The sequence below is a fragment of the Ranitomeya variabilis genome, chromosome 5, assembly GCF_051348905.1.
Source record: "Ranitomeya variabilis isolate aRanVar5 chromosome 5, aRanVar5.hap1, whole genome shotgun sequence".
Classification (NCBI taxonomy): Eukaryota; Metazoa; Chordata; class Amphibia; order Anura; family Dendrobatidae; genus Ranitomeya; species Ranitomeya variabilis.
This window is the reverse complement of record NC_135236.1, coordinates 31631645-31651828: the sequence shown is the minus strand read 5'-3', so window position 1 is coordinate 31651828 and position 20184 is coordinate 31631645. Positions and strand designations below refer to the sequence as shown.

The 20184-nt window shown below is 41.6% G+C and overlaps 1 protein-coding gene across 1 annotated transcript in view; it reads right to left on the bottom strand.

Annotated features, from left to right (window-relative positions):
- Positions 1-20184, bottom strand: part of LOC143774775 (uncharacterized) — a 75952-nt gene that overhangs the window by 35105 nt on the left and 20663 nt on the right. The window contains exons 2-9 of the mRNA XM_077262540.1: positions 18875-18910; positions 18227-18308; positions 17318-17386; positions 15955-15981; positions 15757-15881; positions 12690-12939; positions 2511-2612; positions 2217-2428 (exon numbers count right to left, since the gene is read on the bottom strand). Coding sequence (XP_077118655.1) covers positions 2217-2428; positions 2511-2612; positions 12690-12939; positions 15757-15881; positions 15955-15981; positions 17318-17386; positions 18227-18308; positions 18875-18910 — 903 coding nt within the window. The remainder of the gene's footprint in view (positions 1-2216; positions 2429-2510; positions 2613-12689; positions 12940-15756; positions 15882-15954; positions 15982-17317; positions 17387-18226; positions 18309-18874; positions 18911-20184) is intronic.

The window sequence follows — 20184 nt, the reverse complement described above, 5'->3', positions numbered from 1 at the left end:
ATTTTTCGCTATTTGATACCATAAATGTAATGTATGCCAATATTCTTCTCACTTCACCAATTTAGACTATTTAGTGCTGATGCATCACACAGAAATCAGATTACAAAAATATTTACACACAAGTATGTAAACAGCCAAGGGGGTGAATACTTTCGCAAGACACTGTATAAATTGTTAAAAAACTTTTATCAGCTCATTATGGGACGGAATATAAGAAAACTAGCAAATCTACTATTGCTTTTTTTGCATCTTTCATTGAGCTTTCATTGCTCACATTTTGTGGTAGTGGTGACTTTTTTGATCACTTTTAAACTCTTTGGGAGGCAAAAATGCACAAAAATAACAGCAATATTATATATATATTTTTTAAACATCGATCTCCTAAAAATCTAATTGTCATGTTCTCTTTATTCTGACAGTAGTTTTTTATTTCATATTGTCACTTTTGCATAAGAAATGTTTTTTTTTTGAGTCAACACATTTTTTTTCTTGCACATCTTTTCGTATATATGGATCTATATGTGGACGTTTTTCATCTTTCCCTTTATAGAGCTGTTTGTTTTTCGTGGAATGATCTGTAGTTTTTATTGGTTCCACTTTGGGACACCTACGACTTTTCGACTCCTCCTTTTTTTTAGGCAAGATGAACCAAAACTGCAATTATGGCATCATTTTTCTTTTCTTTTTTTTTAAATACTGTTCCCTGTGAGAGATAAATAATAGTATAATTTTGTAGTATGGGATTTTGTTTTATTTTTGCAATTAAAAACGAAAGGGGCTCTCTCATCCTTGTTAGAATGGAGCGGCGGAGCGCATGTTTGACCACTGCTCCATTCATTCCCAACGGGGCTGTCGAGCGCTGCTTTTACCGGCAGCCTCTTAGAAAATGATTGCAATGGCAGTAGGGGCATCCTCCCTGCCGATCGGTGCGGGTTCCAGTGATCAGACCTCCAGTGATCCCCTTTGGAGGACTCGTCCTATCCTGCATTACACGAAGAGACCACTGGGGCACTGAGTGATGCTTCAGTTGTCCTGTGGAGGCGCTGCAGGGAAACTGAACACAGAATATAGATGAACTTAGGTGTGCCAACAACCTACACTTGTGATCATACCATTGTCGAGGGATGATTATTAAGTAGCAATTATAGAAAAATGGAGAAATACTTTAAGGCTTTAATGGGATAAGATACTAATAATATATTATTACTAATATTATTTATATATTATGCCAATAATATATATATATATATAATATATACGCAAAATAATATTAGTAGTGATGTGAATATAATAAGTGTCTAATGTATGATTTTCATTTTTATATTTTTTTTGTTAGTGTTTTGCATGACTATGTTAATTAACTTGATTATTAGCATTAGTACTATATTTCCTATAATCACATAATAAACTTTGCAAATAGTATATTATTTTTTAAACTGTAAAATATTGCTATTATTATTATTATTATATTAATAATTTACTATAATGTTTTACCAACATTATTCTTATTGGGTTTTTTTTTTGTGTTATTTTTGTATTTTGTTTTTGCTTTTTTATTATGAGACTACAATTTAAACTTTTTAAATAACTTTTTTTTTTATAAAACTTATTCTCGTTTTTGTTAAATTTAATGCTGTTGTTTTTATCAAATTAAATTTTTATATACCATTTTTTTTTTTAAATACATTTTTTTCATCATTTTTTTGTTTTTTAACTAGCGGCTGTTTTTATTACACTACAATATTATGTTTGTGTTTGTTCCTAGTAATGATTTTGTATTTTTATCGCATTACTATTCTTATTTTTTATATGTTTATTCTTAGTTTTTAGTAGTTATTGCTGTTGTTACTGCTATTATTATTGCTGTGCTTCTTTTTATTCACTATATGTCTTGTATCATTATTATAATTACCAGCTGTCGACATTGTTTTTTATTAAAGAACCGTCAGAGCAAATTTCCCCATTTCCTGTGCTCTCGAATGTTAATATTTGCTGGAGATGACCTATCAGATACAAGCAGATTACATTACAGTCAAGTCCTGCGTAATATTAGATAATGGAGTCATTATGCTCCGTTCATAGTGGCTCGTGCAAACGAAGCATTTTCACTTGGCAGTCATCAATAGATGCCTGGATTGTTTCTCCGCCATAATTGGTGAAAACAAATCTGGAGAATGACTACCTTCTAAGCAGAAGATCCTGAAGAAGACACTTACCTCCAGCCTGGACTGCTCCTTACTCTTCTGAAATATAGAAAGTTCTCTCTGCAGGTCCCCGAGATGAATGGATTGGTAGACCAAAGCAATTAGGCAAAGGAGGACCCCCAACCAAGACCCTGTCCCACCCCACAATCCCCGCAGCAAGCTTGGAACTACGTTGACCGTCACCGGGTGAGACATGACGTTCCTGGCAATCAAGTGGAAAAATTCTCAACAGTAGGAGGGTATTGAGAAGGCAAAGTTAGCTCATGACCTGGAAATTATTGGATCACTGCATCGCATCAAAAAAACCAAAATCCCGGTAAAATTGGTGCAGTAGAATGTTCTCTGAAGACGAGTAGGAATGAGACACCCAAGGTTTGTGCCGGAAACCATGAAAGAAGAGAAACAAAACTGAGCCGAAAGAGTGAAAGTCAGTTATCGAGCAATGAAACTGAAACTGTCTGGCACAAAAAAAAAGGGATTACCCGAAATGATAAAATGTAGAGAGGGGAGAAAGTGAAATGTTCTCGAAAGAGTCAGCCCGAGAATGAGGAAGAGCGATATATGGTACAATGCTACAGACTCAAGATGCTGAGGAGACCTGACCAGCCCAACGCCGGGCTCTGGGAATGGACAGAAGACCTCCCAATCGCCTCCCCATGGGGAGTTTCCAATTGTCTCTCATTAAAGCGATAAGGTCGCGTTACTCGTCCTTTCACCCCCATCAATCCACTATACCCAAGGAGCGCAAGGAGTTAAATGACTCACCAGGAAAATCCTAATATGCAAAGCAGGTAATTTTTTTTTCCCGAGAAAGGCCAAGCTCTGCCGAAGACGATCGCTCCTGCCAAAAAATATGGTCATAAGATTTAGGTAATGCAAGGATTAAGTGTTGTGGACGCAAGGTGTGACGTCCATTCAGGGAAGTGCCAGCTCCAAGGACGAGACACGAGCGAGGCACCAATAGAAGTAAGTGATGTTTCTACTTTATCGTGTTATGCATCCTTTCCATCTTCTTTATTACACTGTTATTATACTTTATCATTATATATACTTTTCACTCTATAACACACATTTTATCTTTATGATATTTTTATCTGTTTTTATTTTATTTTTTTTACTTTATTTTTACACAGCAGAACATTAATTTTCTCTTTTTTATCATATTTTTATAGTTTATTGTTACTTTTTTTACTATATAAAACATTTTAAATTTGTTTTTATTATATTTTTATTTATTGTATATTTTATTTATTTTTACTACATTTTTATTTACTGTATTTTGTAGATATATAATTTTTAATGTACAGCGTGGGCCATTTATATGGATGCACCTAAATAAAATGGGAATGGTTGGTGATATCAACTTCCTGTTTACATAGTAACATAGTAACATAGTAACATAGTTAGTAAGGCCGAAAAACGACATTTGTCCATCCAGTTCAGCCTATATTCCATCATAATAAATCCCCAGATCTACGTCCTTCTACAGAACCTAATAACTGTAAGATACAATATTGTTCTGCTCCAGGAAGACATCCAGGCCTCTCTTGAACCCCTCGACTGAGTTCGCCATCACCACCTCCTCAGGCAAGCAATTCCAGATTCTCACTGCCCTAACAGTAAAGAATCCTCTTCTATGTTGGTGGAAAAACCTTCTCTCCTCCAGACGCAAAGAATGCCCCCTTGTGCCCGTCACCTTCCTTGGTATAAACAGATCCTCAGCGAGATATTTGTATTGTCCCCTTATATACTTATACATGGTTATTAGATCGCCCCTCAGTCGTCTTTTTTCTAGACTAAATAATCCTAATTTCGCTAATCTATCTGGGTATTGTAGTTCTCCCATCCCCTTTATTAATTTTGTTGCCCTTCTTTGTACTCTCTCTAGTTCCATTATATCCTTCCTGAGCACCGGTGCCCAAAACTGGACACAGTACTCCATGTGCGGTCTAACTAGGGATTTGTACAGAGGCAGTATAATGCTCTCATCATGTGTATCCAGACCTCTTTTAATGCATCCCATGATCCTGTTTGCCTTGGCAGCTGCTGCCTGGCACTGGCTGCTCCAGGTAAGTTTATCATTAACTAGGATCCCCAAGTCCTTCTCCATGTGAGATTTACCCAGTGGTTTCCCGTTCAGTGTGTAATGGTGATATGGATTCCTTCTTCCCATGTGTATAACCTTACATTTATCATTGTTAAACCTCATCTGCCACCTTTCAGCCCAAGTTTCCAACTTATCCAGATCCATCTGTAGCAGAATACTATCTTCTCTTGTATTAACTGCTTTACATAGTTTTGTATCATCTGCAAATATCAATATTTTACTGTGTAAACCTTCTACCAGATCATTAATGAATATGTTGAAGAGAACAGGTCCCAATACCGACCCCTGCGGTCCCCACTGGTCACAGCGACCCAGTTAGAGACTATACCATTTATAACCACCCTCTGCTTTCTATCACTAAGCCAGTTACTTACCCATTTACACACATTTTCCCCCAGACCAAGCATTCTCATTTTGTGTACCAACCTCCTGTTTGTGGCACATTAGTATATGGGAGGGGGGCAACGGTGTGTTCTTCAAAACGCACAACCGTTATAAAGTGGGACGCAATTTTTGCCAAGTTTGGAAATTGTTGGCAAATGATAAATGTGAATTCCTGAACCAGTGGGATCTTTCTTGCAGGTTAAGAAGACTGGTTATCCTACAAGGCAATGCAAAATTGTAGTGGACTTTGATGGCTGGTTTAATATTGCACTCTGTACCTTTAAATAATCAATAGTAATAAATTTGAAGTTGTGTTGGACAATGCACCTATGAGAAAACTGCTGTATTCACTATCAGAAACCTTGTAAGGTACGTGATGTGGAGCAAGTAATTATAGTGTAATAACCTTATAATCCAACTACCCAAATTACATCACTGATCCTGAGTTACCGCCAGTATTATCCTTCAGAGCTGCGCTCACTATTCTGCTGGTGCAGTCACTGTGTACATACATTACATTACTGATCCTGAGTTACATCCTATATTATACCCCAGAGCTGCACTCACTATTCTGCTGGTGCAGTCACTGTGTACATATATTACATTACTGATCCTGAGTTACATCCTGCATTATACCCCAGAGCTGCACTCACTATTCTGCTGGTGCAGTCACTGTGTACATATATTACATTACTGATCCTGAGTTACATCCTGCATTATACCCCAGAGCTGCACTCACTATTCTGCTGGTGCAGTCACTGTGTATATACATTACCTTACTGATCCTGAGTTACATCCTGTATTATACCCCAGAGCTGCTCTCACTATTCTGCTGGTGCAGTCACTGTTTACATACATTACATTACTGATCCTGAGTTACCTCCTGTATTATACCCCAGAGCTGCACTCACTATTCTGCTGGTGCAGTCACTGTGTACATACATTACATTACTGATCCTGAGTTACATCCTGTATTATACTCTAGAGCTGCACTCACTATTCTGCTGGTGCAGTCACTGTGTACATACATTACATTACTGATCCAGAGTTGCATCCTGTATTATACTCCAGAGCTGCACTCACTATTCTGCTGGTGCAGTCACTGTGTACATACATTACATTACTGATCCTGAGTTACATCCTGTATTATACTCCAGAGCTGCACTCACTATTCTGCTGGTGCAGTCACTGTGTACATACATTACTGATCCTGAGTTACATCCTGTATTATACTCTAGAGCTGCACTCACTATTCTGCTGGTGCAGTCACTGTGTACATACATTACATTACTGATCCTGAGTTACATCCTATATTATACCCCAGAGCTGCACTCACTATTCTGCTGGTGCGGTCACTGTGTACATACATTACATTACTGATCCTGAGTGACATCCTGTATTATACCCCAGAGCTGCACTCACTATTCTGCTGGTGCAGTCACTGTGTACATACATTACCTTACTGATCCTGAGTTACATCCTGTATTATACCCCAGAGCTGCTCTCACTATTCTGCTGGTGCAGTCACTGTTTACATACATTACATTACTGATCCTGAGTTACATCCTGTATTACACCCCAGAGCTGCTCTCACTATTCTGCTGGTGCAGTCACTGTGTACATACATTACCTTACTGATCCTGAGTTACATCCTGTATTATACCCCAGAGCTGCTCTCACTATTCTGCTGGTGCAGTCACTGTTTACATACATTACATTACTGATCCTGAGTTACATCCTGTATTATACCCCAGAGCTGCACTCACTATTCTGCTGGTGCAGTCACTGTGTACACACATTACATTACTGATCCTGAGTTACCTCCTGTATTATACCCCAGAGCTGCACTCACTATTCTGCTGGTGCAGTCACTGTGTACATACATTACATTACTGATCCTGAGTTGCATCCTTCTATTATACTCCAGAGCTGCACTCACTATTCTGCTGGTGCAGTCACTGTGTACATACATTACATTACTGATCCTGAGTTACATCCTGTATTATACTCCAGAGCTGCACTCACTATTCTGCTGGTGCAGTCACTGTGTACATACATTACATTACTGATCCTGAGTTACATCCTGTATTATACTCTAGAGCTGCACTCACTATTCTGCTGGTGCAGTCACTGTGTACATTACACTGTGTGAGGAGGGCAGTGGAGCCATTATACTGTGTGAGGAGGGCATTGGGGGCATTATACTGTGTGAGGAGGGCAGTGGAGGCATTATACTGTGAAGAGGGCAGTGAGGGCATTATACTGTGTGAGGAGGGCAGTGCGGGCATTATACTGTGTGAATAGGGCAGTGAGGGCATTATACTGTGCGAGGAGGGCTCTGGGGACATTATACTGTGTGAGGAGGGCAGTGGGGACATTATACTGTTTGAGGAGGGCAGTGGAGGCATTATACTGTGAATAGGGCAGTGAGGGCGTTATACTGTGTGAGGAGGTCTGTGGGGGCATTATACTGTGTGAGGAGGACAGCGGGGACATTATACTGTGTGAGGAGGGTAGTGGGGGCATTATACTGTGTGAGGAGGGCAGTGGGGGCATTCTACTGTGTGAGGAGGGCAGTGGGGGCATTATACTGTGTGAGGAGGTCTGTGGGGGCATTATACTGTGTGAGGAGGACAGCGGGGACATTATACTGTGTGAGGAGGGTAGTGGGGGCATTATACTGTGTGAGGAGGGCAGTGGGGGCATTCTACTGTGTGAGGAGGGCAGTGGGGGCATTATACTGTGTGACGAGGGTAGTGGGGGCATTATACTGTGTGAGGAGGGCAGCGGGGACATTATACTGTGTGAGGAGGACAGAGGGGACATTATACTGTGTGAGGAAGACAGTGGGGGCATTACATTGTGAGGAGGGCAGTGGGGCATTATACTGTGTGAGGAGGGCAGTGAGGGCATTATACTGTGTGACTAGGGTAGTGGGGACATTATACTGTAAAGAGGGCAGTGCAGGCATTATATTGTGTGAGGAGGACAGTGAGGGCATTATACTGTGAAGAGTGTAGTGGGGGCATTATACTGTGTGAGGAGGGCAGTGGAGGCATACTATGTGAAGAGGGCAGTGAGGGCATTATACTGTGTGAGGAGGGTAGTGGGGGCATTATACTGTGTGAGGAGGGCAGTGGGGGCATTATACTGTGTGAGGAGGGTAGTGGAGGCATTATACTGTGTGAGGAGGGCAGTGAGGGCATTATACTGTGTGAGGAGGACAGTGAGTGCATTATACTGTGTGAGGAGGGCAGTGAGGGCATTATACTGTGTGAGGAGGACAGTGAGTGCATTATACTGTGTGAGGAGGGCAGTGGGGGCATTATACTGTGTGAGGAGGACAGTGAGGGCATTATACTGTGTGAGGAGGGCAGTGGGGGTATTATACTGTGTGAGGACAGTGAGGGCATTATACGGTGTGAGGAGGGTAGTGGGGGCATTATACTGTGTGAGGAGGGTAGTGGGGGCATTATACTGTGTGAGGAGGACAGTAAGGGCATTATACTGTGTGAGGAGGACAGTGGGCATTATACTGTGTGAGGAGGGTAGTGGCATTATACTGTGTGAGGAGGACAGTGGGCATTATACTGTGTGAGGAGGACAGTGCAGGTATTATACTGTGTGACGAGGACAGTGAGGGCATTATACTGTGTGAGGAGGGTAGTGGGGGCATCATACTGTGTGAGGAGGACAGTGAGGTAATTATACTGTGTGAGGAGGACAGTGAGGGCATTATACTGTGTGAGGAGGGCAGTGGGGGCATTATACTGTGTGAGAAGGGTAGTGGGGGCATTATTCTGTGTGATGAGGGTAGTGGGGGCATTGTATAATGTGGGGGTCACGGTGATGGCATCATACTGTGTTGAGGGTTACTATGGGCACTATATAATGTCTGTGGGACCTGTAGAGAAATAATGTGGGAATTCACATGTGTAGAGTCACCTTTAGGGCACGATATTGTGTGCTGGGTCTGTGGGGACATAATATTGTGTTGTGGGGCTCTGTGGGGTATCATACTGTACATGTGGGGAGGACTGCGGGGGGTAAATTGTGTGGGGGACTTCACTGCGAGGTTATCAGGCTGAGTGTGGGGGGCATCATACTCTATGGGGACCAGGACAGGAGCATCTTTGTGGGGTGAGAAAACTAAGGGGCTTCAATAGAAGCACCATTCGTTTGTACATAAAAAGTCACTTATTAAAAATTTAAAGAGTCCTCGTCTTTCAAGAATTTAAAAGCCATGTACCCCAATATAACACCAGCAAAGTTCTTTCGAAAGTCCTGGCATGCTCAGACTGCCCTGCGGAATAGCGTTTTCATGCCCTTACACCTCTTTGTAGGTGTCAAAATCAAAACTCAAAAAGCAATTGCGAAATAGGTGATCTTTTTACCTCTTCGTCGCCCCAAAAAATCGAATCAAATTTATAAAAAAAATAATATGGATCAATTTTGAAAATTAAACTCATCCTGCAAAAAAAGCCCTCATATTGACTGAAAAAAAATGGCTTTTGAAATGTGTAGTTGAAGAAAAAAATAGAAAATTGTGCTTAGAAGATACTTTTTATAGATTTTGTAGATATTCTGTATTGTACAACCCCAATAAAATGTCTTAATAATAAGCAATGCCAAAACCTGACCGTGACCCCAGTATAAAATATATTTTTATTTGACAGTGGTCAGTGTTATATAAATGCAGACAGTATTGGGTTATGACCTGTACTGATAATTATAATGGGTGGTGAGGAAGAGTTCACACAGTCTGTAAGATTTGGAGTAAGGTTTCAGTGAAATCGAGAAAATTTTTCTACATAAAGTCCACTAGTTCTTGCCTAAATCAAACCTGTAGGCACTTTGTGATATCCAATGTTCAGTGCACATAGTGAACCCTGTTTTCCTGCAGTAAATTGCACTTTGTATGAGTAAGGTGCATGTTGTCTCCGTAGAGTTGTTGAGTTTGGTCTTCACAACAAAGGATTTTGGTCAGAACACCATGGCCATAGGATCAAATACCAGATCATTGAGAAAATTAAGTAGAACTATCCTCTTAAAACCCAACTTTATTGTGTTTGAGACGCTCAACTCATTCTTAAAGACTATATTTGCTTGGAAGAGTTTAAGGCTTCATTGAAAAGTCAACTAAGTCATGGAAACCAGACTCATCGAGAGGCTTGAAGACCAAACCTCAAGACAGGAGAGGAACACTGTTTGGGTGTGGACTCATCAATGATCTAGCACAACATTCAGAGGTGTTCTACTTTATGTTAACGAGAACATGGACTAGTAGTTGGCCATGTCATCTTGATGCTGTTTGGGTTTATGGACCATTTGTTCACGAATCTCGTAGACTTCTGATGTGTGTAGGCTTGTAAGTTCTGCTTTATTCGATCAATTGATTCATTATTTGAAGATACAATGTAAAGATAGGAAAAGGATCACTGGTTGTATCATTGTGGGTCAACAGGACTCCAGTCAATGGTCCAACACAACAATCTACTTAATGGGACCCAAAAAATGGATTAGTAGTTGACTATGCCATTTTGATGGCATTTGGACTGATGGATTGTATTGTTCGCAAATCTTCTAGACATCTTCTGTTGTGTGTAGACTTGTAAGTTCTGCTCTCTTCAATCAATAGAGTCAGGTAAGTCATGGTCTAGAGACCAAACCTAAGAAAGGGAAGGTATGACCAGAGCCCTGTCGAACCATGGTGACCATACAATGAATAATCTAACACAACACACAGAGGTTTTCCAATGTATGTGACCTAGAACATGGAGTAGTAGACGACTATGGCATATTGATGGTTTTTGTGTCAATGAGCTATTTTGTTTGCAACTCTTATAAACATTTTCTAATGTGGGTAATCTTTTAAGTTCTGCTTTCTTCAATCAAGAGAGTCAAGTAAGTCATGGCTTGACAAACCAACCTAAAGACAGGAGTGGAACACTGATCATACTATTACCTTGGGTTGACTGGACTCTGGTCAATTACAGTTATATGAAAAAGTTTGGGCACCCCTATTAATCTTAAGCTGAATGTTTTATAAAAATTGTTTTTTTTGCAACAGCTATTTCAGTTTCATATATCTAATAACTGTTGGACACAGTAATGTTTCTGCCTTGAAATGAGGTTTATTGTACTAACAGAAAATGTGCAATCTGCATTCAAACAAAATTTGACAGGTGCATAAGTATGGGCACCCTTACCATTTTCTTGTTTAAAATACTCCTACCTACTTTTTGCTGACTTACTAAGGCACATTTTTTGGTTTTGTAACCTCATTGAGCTTTGAACTTCATAGCCAGGTGTATGCAATCATGAGAAAAGCTACTTAAAGTGGCCACTTGCAAGTTGTTCTCCTGTTTGAATCTCCTCTGAAGAGTGGCATCATGGGCTCCTCAAAACAACTGTCAAATGATCTGAAAACAAAGATTATTCAACATAGTTGTTCAGGGGAAGGATACAAAAAGCTGTCTCAGAGATTTAACCTGTCAATTTCCACTGTGAGGAACATAGTAAGGAAATGGAAGAACACAGGTACAGTTCTTGTTAAGGCCAGAAGTGGCAGGCCAAGAAAAACATCAGAAAGGCAGAGAAGAAGAATGGTGAGATCAGTCAAGGACAATCCTCAGACCACCTCCAGAGAGCTGCAGCATCGACTTGCTGCAGATGGGGTCACTGTGCATCGGTCAACTATACAACGCATTTTGCACAAGGAGAAGCTGTATGGGAGAGTGATGCGAAAGAAGCCGTTTCTGCAAGAACGCCACAAACAGTCAGCTGGGGTATGCAAAAGCACATTTGGAGAAGCCAATTTCTTTTTGGAAGAAGGTCCTGTGGACTGATGAAACCAAGATTGAGTTGTTTGGTCATACAAAAAGGCGTTATGCATGGCGGCAAAAAAACATGAGGTTACAAAACCAAAAAAAGTGCTTTAGTAAGTCAGTAAAAAGTAGGTAGGAGTATTTAAAACAAGAAAATGATAAGGGTGCCCATACTTATGCACCTGTCAAATTTTGTTTGAATGCAGATTGCACATTTTCTGTTAGTACAATAAACCTCATTTCAAGGCAGAAACATTACTGTGTCCAACAGTTATTAGATATATGAAAATGAAATAGCTGTTGCAAAAAAAACAATTTTTTATAAAAACATTAAGCTTAAGATTAATAGGGGTGCCCAAACTTTTTCATATAACTGTATATAGAACAACACATAGAGGTCTTCTACTCTACATTCCTAGAATATGGACAAATAGACTATGACATATTGATGTTTTCTTGATAGATGGACTGTTTCATTGACAAATCTTGTACACATCTTCTGATGTTGGTAGTCTTGTACATTCAACTTTCTTTCACCAAGAGAATCTTGGATACCATAGTCCTTAATAGACTTGAAGAAAACCCAACCTTAAAACGGGAGGAACGCTAAACATATGGGCGCCATGGGTTGATTGGACTCTGGTCAATTGGCTAACAACACTTAGAGGGGTTCTATGTGACAAAGAATATGGACTAGTGGTTGACTTTGGCATACTTTCTGGATCAATGGACTGCTTGGTTTACATATCTTGTAGACATCTACTGATGTGGGTAGTCTTGTTAGTTCTGTTTTCTGGTCATTTTTATGGTAACTGTTTCAGCTTCCTGCAAACAGCAATATTTCCTGTAGGTTTTTACTTCTCTTTCTTTATGATGTATGCATCTGTGGAAAGTTCTGCTTTGTTGTTGACTCGGGATTTTCAGTGGCTATTAACATCATAGTCTTTGTTTGTGGCATGAAATGTATCTTTGTTTAAAATCGAGAGGTTGGAATTGTCTGTATATCCTCCTCTTGAGAATATATACACAATTCTCATAGTTCAGCATCATTTCCATAGTGGTTTTTGGTGGTAGCATTGACCTCCAGAACCAGGCATATGGTGTAATAATGAACAAGGGTAAGGAAAGTGCTCCTGGTTTTCCTTACCCCACCAAACCAACGTTCTCAGTGAACCTGGAAAAGACCAAAGTATGTGAGGAAATGGTCTATCCTCAAGCTGACTTTGGGAAGAGTTTTGATGCGGAGCGAATTGCCAGGACGCAGGATCACAAGCCCGGAAACACTGCAGGTTTTTAGTGTGGGATCACGGATGCTGGCGGCAGTAGTAGAAAACTCTTGCAAGCAGCGAAATATCAGTTTGCCGTCTAGAAGTAGATCCAACTTGATGTAGCTGCTTCGGTCCTCATTGAAGTGCACCTTGGAAGGAAAGAGAAGGAAGCTTAACTGGAAAACATTAAGACCAATGGAAGGACAATAGTATGTGACTGAAGAACATGTAGACCATGTCGGAAAAAAGTTTGTGAAGATACCACTTCAGAGATTAGGAGTAGGTGGTAGATCGATAAGATAAGGAGACTATTGGAAGACACTGTGAGCATACAGACATCACTCATGATTGAACACGAGGAGAGGAGAAAAAGATGCTCTCTAAATAAACAAAGATGTCGAATGTCTTCTGTTATCAGCCGGACAGTACAATATTTAATTATTTTAAGTTTATTTTTATCTCCCACAAAACCACACATTCCTGACTTGTTTTTACCCATTTCATAATCCAACTCGCATGCCCTGTGCACACTTACTCAAAACCTCAACTTCTCCACACTCAACCACATTCTCCAAATGATTCACATCATAAAATCATCTCCTTGTTTTCCTTTCTTCGACCCTACGGGTGTCCATACACTTTAGATGTGATTCAGCCAAAGTCAATAATTTTGGTGGGAATCGGTGATCTTCCAAGTCAACGTCACAGCAGATATTGGTGAAAGGGGGATCGAGCATGTTGGATTTCATCTTGACTGAACCTTAGAGGCTAGTCAATGACAAAGTAGTCCAGGAGGAAACGTAGAAGTCAAGACAACTGAAGTGTTCGTAGATGATTCTCGAATAGAAAAAGGAGTCTAGAGGGGACGGAGATGTTTGAAGGAGGTATAGGAGTCTGAACAGGGCTTTGACAAATATGAATTTGGAAGGGAAAGAAGAGTCTATAGATGACATGGGAGTATGGGGGATATATACGTGTTTGGAGAGAACAGTGTTTTCTGGAGGGGACACAGAAGTCTGAAGTGGACAAGGAAGTCTGAAAGGGACAAGGGAATCTTGGGGAACAGAGAAATCTAAAGGGGACAAAGGAGTCTGGAGGATCAGAAAAGTATGGAAGGGATGGTCGTGTATGGAGGGAATAGGGAAATCCTGGAAGTTATATATTTCTGGAGGGGTCAGAATTGTTAGAGGGGCTGGGAAGTCTTGAAAAGATTGGAGTCTGGAGGGTATAGAGAAGTCTGGAGAAGTCTCCAGGGGACTGTGAACTTTGGAGGGCACAGAGTAGTCTGAAAGGGGCTTACATGTTTAGAGGGGACAGGAAAGTCAGGATGATACTGAAGTCTGGAGGGGACAGAAGTGTCTGAATAAGGACACAGCTGTCTGGAGGGGCAGAGGGGTCTGGAGGAAAAAATAAGGATCTGGAGGGTACAGCTGAGTCTGGAGGGGATAGAGGATTCTAAAGGGGATTGAGAAATTTGGAGAAAACAGGTGTGAAGGCTACAGAGTTTTTCAGGGACTCAAGGATCTGGAGGGGGACTGAAGGCAGGAAAGTATGGAGGGGAGAGAGCAATCTGGAAACGAACTGAAGAGTCTGTAGGGTACAAAGTAGTCTGGAACAGGACAGAAAAGTCTGGGGGAAGCAGAAGAGTCTGGAGGCGATAGAGTAGTTTGGAGAGTGCAGAGAAGAGACCTGACTTTTGGGGGACAAAGGGATCTGTAAGGGCACACAAGGGTGTGAAGGTGATTGAGGAGTCTTGAGATGACTGAGGAATCTGTAGGGGGTCAAAGGGATCTGGAGGGGACTTTTGAGTCAGAGGAGTCTGGATGGGACAGATAAGTTAGGGTGGCCTGCAGTGGGGACAGACTGATCTGGAGGGGACAGTGGTGTCTAGAAGGGGACAGGAGTGCATAGGAGTACAAAGCAGTCTGCCAGTGGCATATTGCCTTTTTGCCATGTAGTTTATTCCACTCTCTCCATTGATAATACACACAGAAGCTTCGTGTGGGAGGGGAGAGAGCCGCCATCAGCCGAATGCTGTAATAGAGGAAGTGCTGACTTCTCCATTACTTAATCATGCTGTAATTCTTCAGTTTTCCCCTCATTCATAGTAAGCAAATACAATGCAATTCTGGACATATCCCTGACTCCTTTCCACAAGGCTGCACTGTCATATCCTCTGCCACTCGCCTACAACTGGAGTTGGACTTCGCCTGGATCATTATTTATTTTACTAGCTTATATGGCACTAATAATTGCACAGCGCTTTACAGACATCATAACACTGTCTCCATTGTAGGAACCCGGAGGAAATGCACGCAAACATGGAGAGAATATACAAACTCCTTGCAGAATTTGTCCTTGGTGGGATTTGAACCCTGGACCCCAGTGCTGTAAAGCAACAGTGCTAACCACTGAGCAACCTTAAATTGTTACCACTGAGCCAACATACAGTGCTAACCACTGAGCCAATGTACAGTGCTAACCACTGAGCCAATGTACAGTGCTAACCACCGAGCAACCGTACAGTGCTAAGCACTGAGCCACCGTACAGTACTAAGCACTGAGCCACCGTGTGGTGCTAACCACTGAGCCACCGTAGAGTGCTAACCGCTGAGCTTAGCAATTAATGTAAGTCAGGCAGCCATTCCCATTCATAAACATCAGCGGTCGCATGGAAACAAGAAGCGGACGTTCTCTCCTAATAAAATGGTTTCACAACAATAGTCCTTCCTAGGGCAGGACAACAGTTATGGGAGCAGATACTCTAGGTGTTGAGTCCAGAGATCATGCTTGATTGTAGACCTTCCTATTATGATGATGATGATCTTGTGATGGACATACGAAGAAGGATAGAGAAAGTGAATGCGGGGAATAAATATGACTAAAGACGTGGTAACCAAAGGAGAAGATGAAGACAAGAAGGGGGGGGGGTAGTGAAGAACTTGGCATGTGCAGACCCTACTCACCTGGCAATACAAATAGAACAATCCCTTGACGTTGACTACAAATTCCCCCCTTCCATCATCATATCTGACCGGACTGGTAGAGTTTCGTTGAACTTCCGTCCAGTCCAGGATTGTGCCATTATCATCTGCCAAAGAAGAAGGTTATCAGCTGGTGTAACACAATGGAAAGAAAGGAAAAGACATCTGTCATCTTCTTACCCGCATTCTTCTGTCCTCCACTCTTAACTGCAAAGCACAAAAGAAAACATTGAGGTCGGCCAAAATCCTACCTAAGATCAATGAATTCATTCCCTATTTACACATTCACATTCAAAGGGTTTCTGGACCACAAGATCTAACAGAATATTGTGAGATCGGCAGAGAAAATCCTGGTGGACCTATCTAGCCTTGCACTTTATCGATCTTCCTAGAAGAGCACTCATCCATCAAGTTGCAATGGCTCGAGGTCGAGCCGAAGACTGTTACATTAAATAATTAAAGTGTGGACTTGGTGACCGCTTGCGTAGGGCTTTTCCATGCCAAACTTCCAAATTTTTTGTTATGGTATCAAGATACTAGTCCATGTTGACTTGATATCTTTGTTGGCTGTCGTCCCACCCATACTTTACGTTCTACCATATCGGAAAGGTCTTCTATTGAGATAATGTACTAGATTAGTAGACTATAGCCATCATCAGCATCAAATGGGATTGTCTTATCATAGATAATCACTTACATAACTGTGCTGCTGTGGGCATCAGTTAGTTGGCAACTCCAGTTCTGGCAAAAAAAAAAGACTTTGCTAGTCATTGGCAATTACGGATAAATGGCCGTAAGTCTAACACATTGACACCTTGATTCCACCAGTGCAGTTCTGCATCTTGGTCCAATGAGAAGGATCGTAAGTTAGGGACCCCTTTTTTATTACGTCCATATGCCTGTTAGATCATATCGATAAGCAAGAAATTACGTGAGGGGCTGCGATTGTTGCTGTAGACTGAATCGGGGTCTTCATTAAATAATTTTTTTTTACTAATAGGTGTCAAGATTACTCTCTGACATTACGCTGACATTGGACTGGGACATAAGGCTGGAGCTATGTGTTCTTCAAAAAATTCTGTATCCACCATCTGAGAATCTTAGGATCTAACGGCATTTTTCTTTTTTTTCGGTTTAAGAGCTTGGTGCACACTACATTTGATTTGCTGGTCTTATCTAACAAAAGTGAAAACTGTTGATTTCCAGTGGTAGTCCATCAACGTCAAGGTTCAATGTGTTATGTATTCGGAGATGTTCTTTTGTAGACCACCCATGGTCATTTCAACCACTTTTGTCATAGTCCGTTGATCTTTCTAAAGAATAGGTTGTTTGATTAATATCTTGAGATATGAACATACACATCCTTATCTAACTAAAATTTACATTCACTCACACCCCACTTTTTCCCTACATGCCTCTTGCACTACAATCAAGGACTTAGATTAGAACATTTCTGGTCTTTGAAGGCATTCTGTCCCTTCCGCTCATTGCCAGATTGGCCTTGACCTGAACATGTAAGTGGTCCAGACTCCTGACTCATCACCTTCGTAATGAGCTGCGGTGACTGTTGAAGATTTACGATTGTTCTGTTTGTTTTTTCTGTTCCCATTCGCTGGAAAAAAAAGATGAATAATTAGGCTAGAATGCGACAAAAAAGTGAAAAAGCTGGGCTGTTTCACATACGAAGCCAACAACTTTTTGGCCAACTCTCAACGAAGATCCAATTTTCGGGCAAATTACAGCAAACTTTTTTACTAACTTACAATAATGTTCTAATTTACTTTGGCAAATTGTATCAAATTTCAACATTTTAGGCAATTTAAAGTTCAGCTTCACTTTTTAGGCAAATTATATCGAAGCTTAACTTTTTTGGGGGTAAAGTACAATAAACCTTTAACCTTTAAACTTTTTGGATAACTGACGAAACTCCATTTTTTTAGTAAAAATTACAGCGAATTTCAACATTTTGGTCAACTTACCGAGATGCTTCACTTCTTGAACAAATCATAATGCAGCTCAACCATTTGGGCGTAAACTACAACGAAGTCCCATTTTTGACCAAGTGAAGCTCAGATTTTTTGATATCTTAAAATGAAGCTCCATTTCTTGGGGGGGGGAATTCAATGAAGTTCAACTTTTGTGGCATCTTATTGTAAAGCGCCGCATTTTGGACAACTTACAGTGAAGATTGAAATTTTGGACAACTTCAGGTGAAGCTTGAAATTTTGGACAACTTGTGGTGAAGCTCAAAATTTTGGACAACTTTCTGTGAAGCTTGAAATTTTGGACAACTTTCTGTGAAGCTCAAAATTTTGGACAACTTCCGGCAAAGCTCGAAATTTTGGAGAACTAAAAGTGAAGCTAAACTTTTAATCCAATTGACAGTGAAGTTCCACTGGTTGGAGGACAGACAGTGAACCGCCATTTTATTATAATTTATCCGTAGCATTACCTGAACGTCTGTGCCGGCTCCGATCCTCCGTCAGCTTCTGATACAGTAGTTGATGTTTTTCCCAAATATTCTGATAATAGATCTAAAAAAAAGATTTGGTTTATTAATAGAATTGAGCCTCATTCCAAGCAACATAACTGTGAACTCCATATTGAATATCGGTTAAATCGAGCAAAGATTCTTTTTTCGATCTCAATGTTTACCACCCGAAGAGATCATCAAGGAATCCATCTAGTGTAATCCAAGACGAGGAGGAGGGGGATGCAGCTGCAGCTCATCCATCTCATACTGTAATAGGGGAGGAAAAGCTGCAGACTCAGCACACACAACACACGAACAATAGCCTGCCCACTATGAAAGCATGGAAAGAGTAAAAAGAGGGAATGAAAAAATTTTTGGACCCTTCGGAAATATTTGCGTCCATAGAACTATTGGAAGGCCCTCGATTTTGCAAGTTTTGTGAGCACCACAACTCTGTTTCTCCAAGTCCCTCTACACAAAGGCATATTCAGAGAAAGATATTGAGCGACCAGTGTAGCAGATAGGAGCCCTTTGTCCTGGTGCCAGTCCTATGAAAGGCGCTATTCTTATATGGCAATGCAGAAGGGGAACGGGGTGACCATACAAGTCCCTCAGTACAACTCTTACCTGGGTATCAGCACTGGGCTCTCGCACTGGATGCATCTGCAGTACAAACAAGCAAGATGGAAATGTGTAAGACTGTTATTGCCTTATGCTCCAGTTACATCCAGAGCTGCACTCACACTTCTGATGTCAAAACAATCATTATAGTTATCTGTACATCTTCAATATACACTATTCTGTGCAGAACTAGAATCAGCAGGGGCTGCGCTCAGAGGTCAGGTGTTATCTGCTATTCAGTCGAAGCGGAAAGCTACTATGGGGTTCCCTAGGATGAGTTTGACACTAGTGATTGATGGCAAACTGTGAAGTGTCAACCTGAAGCCACCACTAGAGGGAGCTATCTACATAGAGATTTATACAACCACCACTATGGGGACGTTCACTACATACAGATTTATGCAGTCACCTCTAGGGGCAGCTCACTACACACAGATTTATACAGTCACCACTAGGGGGAGCTCACTACATACAGATTTATACAGCCACCTCTAGGGGGAGCTCACTACATACAGATTTATACAGCCGCCACCAGGGGGAGCTCACTACATAGATTTATACAGCCACCTCTAGGGGGAGCTCACTACACACAGATTTATACAGCCGCCACCAGGGGGAGCTCACTACATAGATTTATACAGCCACCTCTAGGGGGAGCTCACTACACAGATTTATACAGCCGCCACCAGGGGGAGCTCACTACATAGATTTATACAGCCACCTCTAGGGGGAGCTCACTACACACAGATTTATACAGCCGCCACCAGGGGGAGCTCACTACATAGATTTATACAGCCACCTCTAGGGGGAGCTCACTACACAGATTTATACAGCCGCCACCAGGGGGAGCTCACTACATAGATTTACACAGCCACCACTAGGAGCCTGTAGTCTGTAGAGGAAGGTGCTGTTTTGTTTGCTCCAGGAGAGTCACTAGTTTTTTTCACCCAGGAATTCCCCCCCTCTCTGACCCAGGAAAGAGAGGAGTGTAGTGCATGGACTGTGGGGCTGAGTCCCCGTCTCCCACCCCTCGGTCTAAGCCAGCGAGGGGTGGGAGCTCATTGCTACCGACAAAGAGGGTCACCAGATCCGGCAAGGCCCAAAACATGGAGGAGCTCAGGAAGACCCAGGAGGGCTGCAAAGCCCCTGAGGCAAGGGCCACTGTGGTGTCTCCTCCCGGAGGTGAGCAGAGTACTCGCAGAGGTGCAGCGGCGGCGGTGCCGAAGGATTGGGGCACTAGGGCCGCACGGGAGCCGGTTACCAGCTATGGCTCCCGCGTCCATGCATACCTCAGCGAGGATGAGGAGGCTGGGAAG